At 39.1% G+C, this 10,458-nt stretch overlaps 4 protein-coding genes across 5 annotated transcripts in view; 2 read left to right on the top strand and 2 right to left on the bottom strand.

Moving 5' to 3' along the window:
- Window positions 1–10,458, bottom strand: part of LOC124315275 (cytochrome P450 3A2-like) — a 317,765-nt gene that overhangs the window by 263,950 nt on the left and 43,357 nt on the right. The gene's annotated exons all lie outside the window — the stretch shown is intronic.
- On the top strand, window positions 672–2,464 carry LOC124315616 (40S ribosomal protein S9-like). The gene is made up of 4 exons (XM_046781402.1): window positions 672–789; window positions 1,163–1,399; window positions 1,623–1,809; window positions 2,207–2,464. The coding sequence occupies exons 2-4, from the start codon at window positions 1,177–1,179 to the stop codon at window positions 2,379–2,381; spliced, it is 585 nt and encodes a 194-aa protein (XP_046637358.1). The 5' UTR covers window positions 672–789; window positions 1,163–1,176; the 3' UTR covers window positions 2,382–2,464.
- On the bottom strand, window positions 4,127–6,837 carry LOC124315266 (pancreatic lipase-related protein 2-like). Its single transcript, XM_046780823.1, has 12 exons — window positions 6,635–6,837; window positions 6,513–6,555; window positions 6,281–6,438; window positions 6,095–6,220; window positions 5,882–6,028; window positions 5,707–5,815; window positions 5,523–5,630; window positions 5,226–5,461; window positions 5,029–5,161; window positions 4,840–4,957; window positions 4,575–4,778; window positions 4,127–4,506 (listed from the first exon to the last, which is right to left on the bottom strand). The coding sequence occupies exons 1-12, from the start codon at window positions 6,704–6,706 to the stop codon at window positions 4,404–4,406; spliced, it is 1,557 nt and encodes a 518-aa protein (XP_046636779.1). The 5' UTR covers window positions 6,707–6,837; the 3' UTR covers window positions 4,127–4,403.
- LOC124315273 (cytochrome P450 4C1-like) lies at window positions 7,649–10,365 on the top strand. 2 transcript variants are annotated; one of them, XM_046780833.1, is made up of 11 exons: window positions 7,649–7,964; window positions 8,121–8,230; window positions 8,287–8,377; window positions 8,445–8,648; window positions 8,759–8,825; window positions 8,904–9,033; window positions 9,132–9,216; window positions 9,275–9,378; window positions 9,447–9,515; window positions 9,577–9,925; window positions 9,994–10,365. In XM_046780833.1, exons 1-11 carry the CDS (start codon window positions 7,796–7,798, stop codon window positions 10,158–10,160), a joined length of 1,545 nt encoding a protein of 514 aa, XP_046636789.1. In that variant the 5' UTR covers window positions 7,649–7,795; the 3' UTR covers window positions 10,161–10,365. The 2 variants fall into 2 exon arrangements, with proteins under 2 accessions (XP_046636789.1, XP_046636790.1); XM_046780834.1 differs by having other exon boundaries at window positions 9,999–10,197.

Here is a 10,458-nt window from a genome sequence, read left to right as displayed (position 1 = left end):
GGGAAGCCAACTGATGGGGGGGAAAAGTTAACCCCCTCTCCCCTCTTTTCTATATTATATCCCCTCTCCTCCATTGCCATGGAATCGCACCCCCCCCCCCCCTCTTCTATCGGGATGACTCATATTCTAGATCAATATGAAAGTTCCCTAAATAATGTGAAAACGTGCTTACTGTTTGAAATAGATGAGAGATGATGTTCCTGACGAACTTTGATGTCCTTCTTGTAATGAACCCGGAAACAAGAAACATCGTGTGTTTCTTTGAAAACGTGTAATTTTTAACAATTTTATTTGAGTTTATCGATTGTTATCGAAGAAAACCGTGCATATAATTTCGTAGATAAGCAGTCAGATTTGGATGCCTGATTAATTTTGAAGTCTTTAAAAATATTTTATTTCACTAGTCGCTGAGCTACATCAATTTAGAGCAAAATTGCAACAGAGCTTTTGTTCTCAGTTTTGACGCTTACGATAAGCGCCATGACGGGTGTGTTGGGAAATTTGATTGTTTTGATTTGTTTGGCTTGTTTCTCTTGCTATTTTGTTTCCTAAAACATTATATTTTTTTATTGTTACTAATTATTATGTATTGTTTAGTTTTTGGAAGTTTATTTTCTTTTTGTTTTTGTATTGGGCTAATAAGAATGCGCCTGCCGGCCGCCAGTCGCCTGCATTTTCGCGCGCACTAGCGTATTTAGTCAGACAAGGCTTCCATAATTTATAAAACTTAGTAGTCATTACTTTCGGTCTTCCATTCGCTCTCGCCTGCTGGAAGTTGCAGTTGTGCTGGTAAGTGTTTTCGATATTTAATGAATTTCACAATTATTCGGAATTATTTTGAATCTTTTCGTATGGATTAAAATTGCCCGAGTTTGGTCATTTACAGTAGTATTGATTTCTTTCACCAAATTGAAAGGATGTGTAAGATTCCAATAGATTCGATACCGATGATCGGTTCATGCCTCCGTTCTACTTGACAACTACTCTTGATCAAATAGAGATTGTTGTTGGAATGAGGCTAAAGTAATTGCCAGTTTTAATCCCAGGAATCTTGATGTAGATTGACCTGATTCGTGACTAGGCGACAATATCAATGTTCTTAGCTGATTGATGGGTTTCTGTTATATTTCCTTAGACTAATGAAAATGTGTTTTTTCTGCAGGCTGAAGAGTAAAAATGGTGAACCATCGTGCTCCCTTGGTCCAGCGGAAGGTGTGCGTGGCACCTCGCCGCCCCTTCGAAAAGGCTCGTTTGGATCAAGAGCTCAAGTTGATTGGTGAATATGGTCTGCGTAACAAGAGGGAAGTCTGGAGGGTCAAGTACACTTTGGCCAAGATCCGTAAAGCTGCCAGAGAGTTGCTCACTCTTGACGAGAAGGATGGCAAACGTCTGTTTGAAGGTAAATAACATCTCTATGTAATAATTCAAGCATGCAGATTGAGCATGGTAGTGTTGTTGAAATAGAACTAATTTGCATGATGCACATTATCTGACACTTCTTGGCTGAGACCTGATGTCAAGCCTAACATGAGCTATAACTGAATGAATTAGTGATGCAGTTGTTATTGTTTCTCATATATTTTAACTGCAGGAATAATCATGAATCTCTTTTATGTTCAAAGGTAACGCCCTCCTCCGTCGGTTGGTCCGCATTGGTGTATTGGAAGAGGGACGCATGAAGCTCGATTACGTGCTCAGCTTGAAGGTTGAAGACTTTTTGGAGCGTCGCCTGCAGACCCAAGTTTTCAAATTGGGTTTGGCTAAATCGATTCACCACGCCCGCGTTCTCATCCGCCAGCGACACATCCGGTATTCACTCGTGTGCTAACAGCATTCCCCCAATTTAAAACGAGTTGCCTAACACGTCACCGAGGTGAAGATTCTCCTTGACGGTGTTCTAACGAGACGTGTCTTTTTGGCCACTAGGCTGTTGCTCGCAACAGTCTACGCCCATGAATCCCCACGTTTGTGGTTCGATTTTGTTCCACTGCGCAGTGACATGAAGTGGATTAGTCTGCACACATATTGACAGACGGGAGAAATATTTCTCAAAGGCCACTGGAGTTGTTGCTTGCAACACTGCACGCCTGATGTCTAGTTCTGGGTAGACACTTTCAGCTCGGTGGGCAAATTTGACTCGATCCTTTCCTCTGTCTGAATTTCCCTTAACGTTCGTTTATTTATTCTATATTCTTTGCATTTGCAGTGTTCGCAAGCAGTTGGTGAACATCCCCAGCTTTATCGTCCGTTTGGATTCGCAGAAGCACATCGATTTCGCCCTGCGCTCGCCATTCGGTGGCGGCCGTGCTGGTCGTGTCAAGAGGAAGAACTTGAAGAAGGGCACGGATGGCGGAGATGGTGGTGAAGAGGATGACGAGTAGAATATTCGCCCCCTGTTCACTTGATTTGAGCCTCGTGATTGTATCTGTTCTTGTGATCAGTAATACAATTTGTGCGCTTGAAATTAGTTGTTTGATTGTGTAACAGTGTGGGCTACCAAAATGAGTTTTTAGGAACGCAACTGAACTTGGCGTACCGAGTGTGATTCGAAAACGCTTGTTAGCTTAGTGATAGATAGGGAAGGTGATCTCAGGCAGGAAACACCAATTTGAGCTATTCGCTCTAAAGAAGTTATCAAAGGATATCCTTATTTCGAAGTCTCTTCAACAAACCGTGAAGTGAAAGTTCTTAAAATTGAGGTTGGTGAATGTTCAATTCATTTAAATTGTGTTTGGTTTAAGAAAAATTCCGAAATTTTACTCGATATAGCACAATTTATAGCTCCTTGTGGTGAAAGAACTACGTTCAAGAGCGTTGAAATAGGCTAGACGCTAGCGTGAATCATTTTTTATGCCAACTAAATCCAGCTCTGGTGAAATACCACGGCAAATGATAATTCTTTGAAAACATAAATGTGTCACCAGATAACAACGTAATAAGCTAATATATTCTTATAATTTTATTTTCAAAAAGAAACTACAGTCCATTCATCCAATAAGGGCAATAATTAGCTAATATAAACAGATTGCCACCGAATCTTAACAGCGCAAGTTGGGGTTTATACTCGTTGGCTTTAGTGGTGTGGTAAGCATCAGTACTCCGGGGACTTGCTGCCGGTGTAGTACCCCCGAGACTTGGTGGAGTAATATTAAGAAACATCTGTCTGATGGGAGCAGCCTCGGTGTAGTAAGTCGGGGCTACAGAATACTAGGGACACGTCAGTTGCGGTTGAGTAGCTTTTGGCAGAGTACGGCCAAATCGTACAGTACTTGGGAGTTTTAATGGAGAAAAAAAAAAACAGCGCAAAGGGAATTAGTGTGATTCAAACATGAATTCATACGACCTCAAAAAGAGCATTGGATGGGGAATTTCCACGCCAGTTCGTTTTGAGAATCGCATAGAACTAACGATCAGTGCAATTGTCTTTAGTTGAAACTTTAACGAACACAAGTGTTTTAGCAATACCACCCAAAGCTTGCTGAAGTATAAAGTAAGTTTCGAGTTGGAGTAAAATTAAACAAATTCTTATTTTTTAAAATGAATGTATACAGAATTACAGACGTAAAATGAATTCAAGGTTTCCCTTACACATCGTTGTCCATGGCATTTGAAACGTTTTTTAGACATTTTGTTCTTTTCCGGATTTACACCTTAAGCCTTGCGGCCATTGTAATACCTACTTGATAATGATGTAACACGTGCCATTCTCACCCTGCCTCTCTATTACTGCATCACACTGTTCCCTAAAGAGAAAAAGAAAAAAAGAGCTTAAGAGAAAGAGATTAGAAACCCCTATTGCGTAGCATTCGTTTCCTATTATTTAAACCCCTCCCTATAGACACAGCCGAAGTGAAATCTAAGTATAAACTATAACTTGACGACTTAATGAATTAACTAAAAATAAGAGAATAAATCAGGTGTTTCAAATTGATTCGTTTCTTTCTTAATTTCCCCCTTTCAAATTATTCTTATCGTTCGTAGAATTGAGCTGATTGGGTTGATTAAATTATATCATTTTTTGTATTCACAAGATTCCACGTCATAATATCCATTTTACCCCACGGAGAGCAGAAAAATTCAGAACTCGCCAGCCAATCATTCTTTTCATTCATTTGATTGAAGTGTGTGCTACTGTGCTGATCACTACATTCTACCCGTGTATGTTTATTTACTGAATTCCGCATGGGATTCTTTTGTATTCAGCATTCTTACGTCTAATCAGTTTCACGGTATGCAAATTAGCTTATGTATTTCCATAAAAAGTTAAATGAAGCTTGAACTGAAGTGTAAAATAGGACACCATACACTAATTAAGGAATTGTATGAATAAACTACTAGCTGGTCAATAAAATACGTTCAAGTTCGCCGAGTCCGAAATTTGACAGTTAATTTATCTGGAATATTCACGGACACTTGTTGTTGACAGAAAAATCCAAAGTAAATCCGGAAGAGATGACACCAGGTCCAAACAGAGGACAATTCTTGAAAGTGTTGGCGATCCTATTTCTATGATGAATAATAAACAGATTTATCGAAACAAATTGACTTTATAGTATTTTTAAATTTTTCATTACGATTCAGGGTGGCTGTTTAGCGCTGAAATGGTGATGCTGTTGACGTACAGCTTCTTGTTGCACAACCCCAAAACGCAATCCAACAAATCCGCCACAACATAAGTCCAATAAGCATTGATTGTGTTAACTGCAATCGCGTTGGCTGTTGGAGGGACAATAAAGAGAAACTGATGAATCAGTCCTTGTTGCAAATTCTGGATCGCCCTGGATAACAAGAAATAAAAACATTCATTTGTGTTTGAGTTTCTGGAAAATTATATATTACAGTTGGACAAATGGTAAGGCGCCATTGGCTCCGCTAACTGTTAATCCCAGGTTTCCGTTAACTGTCAATTTAGCATCGGACGGCTTTGCCAAATCAACACTAACTGCATAATGCGATCCTGGAAATGACCAAATAATAAAGAAAGGTCTTGAGAGTTAAGTGAGTTAAACATTTTCGGCCGGTATTTACTGCAGTATGGGAAACTTTCGCCAGTGTTGAAGTAAAGTTTGACGTTTGTTCGGCTGCGTGTCGGGAAACTTGTGGCTTGTAAGCCAAACGGTGCGCAATGCGTGTTGTCCGAGCCACAGGTCGTGCACTTGCCCTTTTCGGATGATAAGATTGATTACATTAATGACGGTAAATTTGAAACATGTTGTCACCGTTACTTTGTTGAATGAGTCATAGTCAGAACATTCGTATCCGATGGTTTTGCAGCTGCTGGAGAGAAGCGATTCGCTGTAGATGTGAACGGCTCGAGTGTGATCGCAAGCGATGACATCTGATGGAATCGCTAAAGGATCACTTAAGATGGAATCCCAGTTGGAAGGCTCACAACCGGGCTGACGCATTCCCCCGTTAGCGTAAAAGTCCACATGCCCCAGAGGTTCCAATACACCAGCACCTTCGCGCGAAAGAAATAATTACTTATTAAGTTACATGTAAAAGAGCCAGAAAATAATCACCTAGGATCCCCCCATCAGTGTGGATAACGTCAACAAATTGGGCGTCACTAGGATCTAAGCGAGCATAGGTTGGCACTGTACGGAAAAATGGTCCGGCAGGGTCTAAACCTACAAAATGAATGAAATTTAAAATATTTTCCCAAATGAATTAAAAATTTCCTTTTAAAAGTAACAAGTAACAAACCTGTGATTTGACCAAGGTTTGGAATCTTTTCCCCGGCATAACCCGCTGTATGTGCTCCAAGGCTGTGTCCAATCAAATGCATGTCTGATGCTTTGGCGCCAAGTTTGGCCTTATTCGATAAAAATGACGTAATATTCAAAATAATAAACAAAGTGTTTAGCGCAAAATAACTTACCACCATAGTGTTGACAAGGAAAGCAATTTCCAGACCAACGAGACGAATGTTGGCATGAGCTTGATTATATTCGACGGATGAACCTCCACCCCAATGAACGACGATCACGTTGAAATCTCCATTTGCCAATAATCGTTTGATTAAAGTCTATGAAAGATAATTTTCGATTTTTAGTTTTTAATCAATTCAGACCAAAAATAAAATGAAACTTACAAGAACACGGCCTTCGTATCCGGTTGCACGCCAGCCGTGGATGTAAAACTTTGTTGGACGAGTTGCTTTGAATGTCACTTTACTCATTCCATTTGGATCTTGTCCAGATATTCGAATTAAAGGTGACTGTTATAAGAGGATTAACTGAGAAATAGCTCTAATAATTAAGGAACAAATTATTGTTACTGGTGGTATGTTAGGCAGCATGTCTCTTGTGTAGAGCGTGAAATACGTATTAATCTTAGTCCTTGATTCAGGCAACAAGTCGATTGGCCATAGCAATGGATCAGCGAAATAGAAGTTATTAATACAACCCAATTCGTCGTAGCAAATGGTAGATTCATCTACGTGTACATAATAGCGAAAAATTATAAATATCAGCGGTTTAATCAGCAAACAACTGTCCAGTTTGACCTACTTGAGATAGACCCATTTATCATGTCATTTGAATTTATGCTAGCCTAATACAACATAAAAATTACAATTAATTAACGGCGAGTTAGGTCAAATAGAATTATCTAACTACCACGTAATAAATACCTCGATGGAGGCTTCAGTTGTCCCCAGAAGTAAAACAAGAAAACCGAATTGAATAAAAAGCGATTTATTCATTGCGAAAATCACTATTTTCAAGTCTTCTTGTTCAAGATGACTCTATAGGTAAGCTGACTGGGTAGTGCCCGTCTGATGTGTAGCACGGACGGTTGTCGTTTGACGGTTTAGGTCCTGAATTTGTCAGTATAAATAACGAACCCAACAAGGTTCAGCCAAAAGATGAACCAAAGGGGGGGAGAGGGGTATTACTGCCTCAGTAGCCTATTTTCTATTGAACTTTGGCACAAATAATAACCAGTCGGTTATTATTCGTTAGGGCCAGACGTTAGTTCGGTTAGGGGGTATCCAGTCGGACTGCAAAACAAGGTGGGGACATTTTCAATCCGGATGTGAAACATCTGCTCCCGGTTATTTATTTACGGATCCTGCTATTGTGCTACCCAGAGTGGCATATTATTTGATCAGATGTGAACCCCCTCTGGACCTAGATTAACCAACTTTGATTTAACTAAAAATAGCGGTTAGTCATAACACATTCGTAGTTAGGATTGCCATATTTTTCATTGACAGTCAATAAGTGCACAGATTAGTTGACACAGCTTTCGCACGTTTTCCAACGTACTCCACAGCCCACGTACCATTCACTGGTTATGTAACCATTAAATTGTCTAAAAATAACTACTGTAGTACGGAATTAAGATTACATAAGTAAATTCGTTGGTTAATAAATTTGGAAACGAAAAAATTAAATCTGTCAATTCGTTATCTATTCCCTTTCTATCCAGTGAAAGGATATAACGTCAAACTTCACCAACTATTTTTGGAGCGACCGGAAGAAAAAGGAGACTTAAATATGCGCAATGAAAAAACTTTTGATATCTCCATTCATACTATCCTTCTGTACTATAAGAAATCAAGTTTCAAATTATTACACAACCTACGGAGTAATATGTGAGCCACACAGATGGCACCATCAAATTCTGCTGTTGTGTTTTCTCCAGTCATGTGAAGAGAGTCAGTTAAGAAACTGCTGTGTTTTGGTTCTGTTCTCCATGTTGGCGTTCGTGAATTAGTTGTTCCTAGTGAGTAAACCAAGCGAGTGCAAACAGATATCTTTGCATCGAAGAAACAATTACCTCATTCGTCATGATAGCAGCCTATCTTATTTCTGTTTTGCTACTTGTATTGACGCTACTATTCTTCGTTTATCGCAAGTGGGAGAATTCTTCGTACGTGAAAACAATTGACCTTATTCCAGGACCCCCAAAACAGTTCTTTGTGGGGAATGCCTTGGCTTTACCAAAGGAAACTAACGGTATCAAATTAAGTTTGTCGTTAGTCGTGTAGAAATTCCGCTCTAATAACAGATCCGGGGAAAAATAGACGGAAAAATAACATGTCGTCGAAATGATTAATCTGTGAGTATAACAAGGAATTTATGTGTTATTTCTTTTATTTAATGAAATTTCAGAAATCTTGCAAACCATACACAGCAAATGGGTAAAACAATATGGAAAAATTTTCCGCGTTTGGCTCGGATTGCGACCGTTTGTCATGACTTCTTCGGCAGTTTTAATTGAGGTTTATTCAATAAAAATTAGTATATTCAAGTAATTAAGAAAGGATTACTTCATTAGAAAATGATGACAAGCAATACGTTCATAGATAAAAAAGACGCGTATAGTATTCTGACACCGTGGCTCGGTGAAGGACTCTTGCTAGCGTCAGGTAGAACCTAATAAGACAGGTAAACTTCTATCAGACTAACTTTTTTATTTTTAAATTGAATTCGCAGGAAACAAATGGAAAAAGAATCGTCGTCTATTGACACCTGCCTTTCACTTCCAGATTCTTGACAATTTCTTTGACGTTTTCAATAAAAACGCTGACATTCTTTGCGAGCAATTAATTAAAGCCAACACCTCAATCAAAGGCGATTCTGTTGAAGATATTGACGTGTTCCCCTATTTGAAAAGGTGTGCCCTCGACATCATCTGCGGTAAGTTTATGACGAAATAATTTGTCGTACGCTATAGATCTGTGGTCCACTGGATGTCGGGAATAACATTGGCTAATTTAAACGTTGTTATACTTATTTTTCACGATCAGAGGCTGCCATGGGCATTCAGGTCAACGCTCAGCTGGAAGATTCAGAATATATTAGAAACGTCCAAAGGTGTATTCAAAATGTTCAATCAAATTCAATGCTGCTTTCAGCTGTGCCAATAATCCCGTTTTATCCTGCATTTTAAAGGATATCAGAAATTGTTGTGGAAAGGTTCTTCTCGTTTGGGCATTTTATGCCTGACTGGATGTACGAATGCACGACAAGCGGAAGAGAACATAAGAAGATATTAAAGCAGATCCACGATTTCACTTCTAAGGTTCTTTCAACGTATAATTTTATAGCTACTTATTATATTTCAAGGCCTGTGCTAGAACACCACAATAACTCTGTGAAATTTTGATGGTTGAAAAATAGGTTATTCGCGAAAGGAAAGTGGAAATCGCTCTTGAAGACGAAATATTGCCGGAAGAGGACACCAGTGAGGTTTCGAATAGATCCAGTAAGGTAATCGATTGAAATTGCTAGAAAGTAATTTAAAACATTATTTTGGCTTCAAGAGAAACGTAGGGCCTTCCTAGATTTGATGCTTCTAGCCAACAAAAATGGAGTTGAACTAAGTGACCTCGAGATCCGTAATGAAGTGGACACTTTCATGTTCGAGGTGTGTTGGTAAAATTTACATTGTTTGAACGCAATTAATTACTCACCTTGAGTTGAAATTTGTTACAGGGACACGATACAACCGCATCCGCTCTTGTTTGGTTTCTCTACTGCATGGCCATCAACCCTAAGCACCAGGTTTTGAATCATTAAACAAATGACATTTGCAAAAATAATTAACCATGTTTATTGATTATAGGCCCTTGTGCAGGAAGAGCTGAACGAGGTTTTTGGAGGTTCCGATCGTCCCTGCACCATAGAGGACACAACTAAATTAAAATATCTCGAATGCTGCATCAAAGAATCACTCCGGCTCTATCCTGCCGTGCCCATAATCAGCCGGTACATCAGTGAAGACTTTGAACTGGGAGGCTATAAAATCCCAGTTGGGGCTTCCGTTGTCATTGAAATCTACGCCCTTCATCGAAACGAAGATTATTTTCCTGAACCGGACGTTTTTAATCCCGATCGTTTCCAGACGAATGAAAGTATCGGTAGACACGCGTTCTCGTTCCTTCCTTTCAGCGCAGGATCAAGGAATTGTATTGGTATTAAAATACGCAACCCTACAAATGACGGAGCAATATTATTACTGGTGGTTTTTACAACTTTTTAGGTCAGAGGTTCGCCATGTTTGAGGAGAAAGTCTTGGCTTCGTCTCTACTCCGCCGATTTAAATTTTCCTATGACATTGCCAAGCACGGACCGCCCAAAGCCAACGCTGACTTGGTTCTGAAACCTAGAGATGGCATGCCATTGCAAATTGCCTCATATCTACAATAAAGTTTGGCTTACTTTTTGTTGATATTCCATTTGCATATTTACGATATACCCCAAGTATTACTTTATATAAAAAAAAAAATTAAACACTGACTGACTGAAAACGCACGCTGTGATGTTGGAATTAAGTCAAGAAATGAGTGACTAAAACGAACGGAAGCAGTGAAGATTTAACGTTTAAATATGGATAAAATGATTTTTGATTTTATTTGTCTTTATTCACTTCGCTAAAAAATGTGCTGTGTAAGAAAGTTTTTTTAAATTTTTATTCGTTTAAACCTGACCGACCTAATGAGTTAGC

This window comes from Daphnia pulicaria, chromosome 11 (assembly GCF_021234035.1).
Source record: "Daphnia pulicaria isolate SC F1-1A chromosome 11, SC_F0-13Bv2, whole genome shotgun sequence".
Lineage (NCBI taxonomy): Eukaryota > Metazoa > Arthropoda > Branchiopoda > Diplostraca > Daphniidae > Daphnia > Daphnia pulicaria.
Note: the sequence above shows the minus strand (reverse complement) of the source record. Positions and strands in the feature narration are given on the sequence as shown.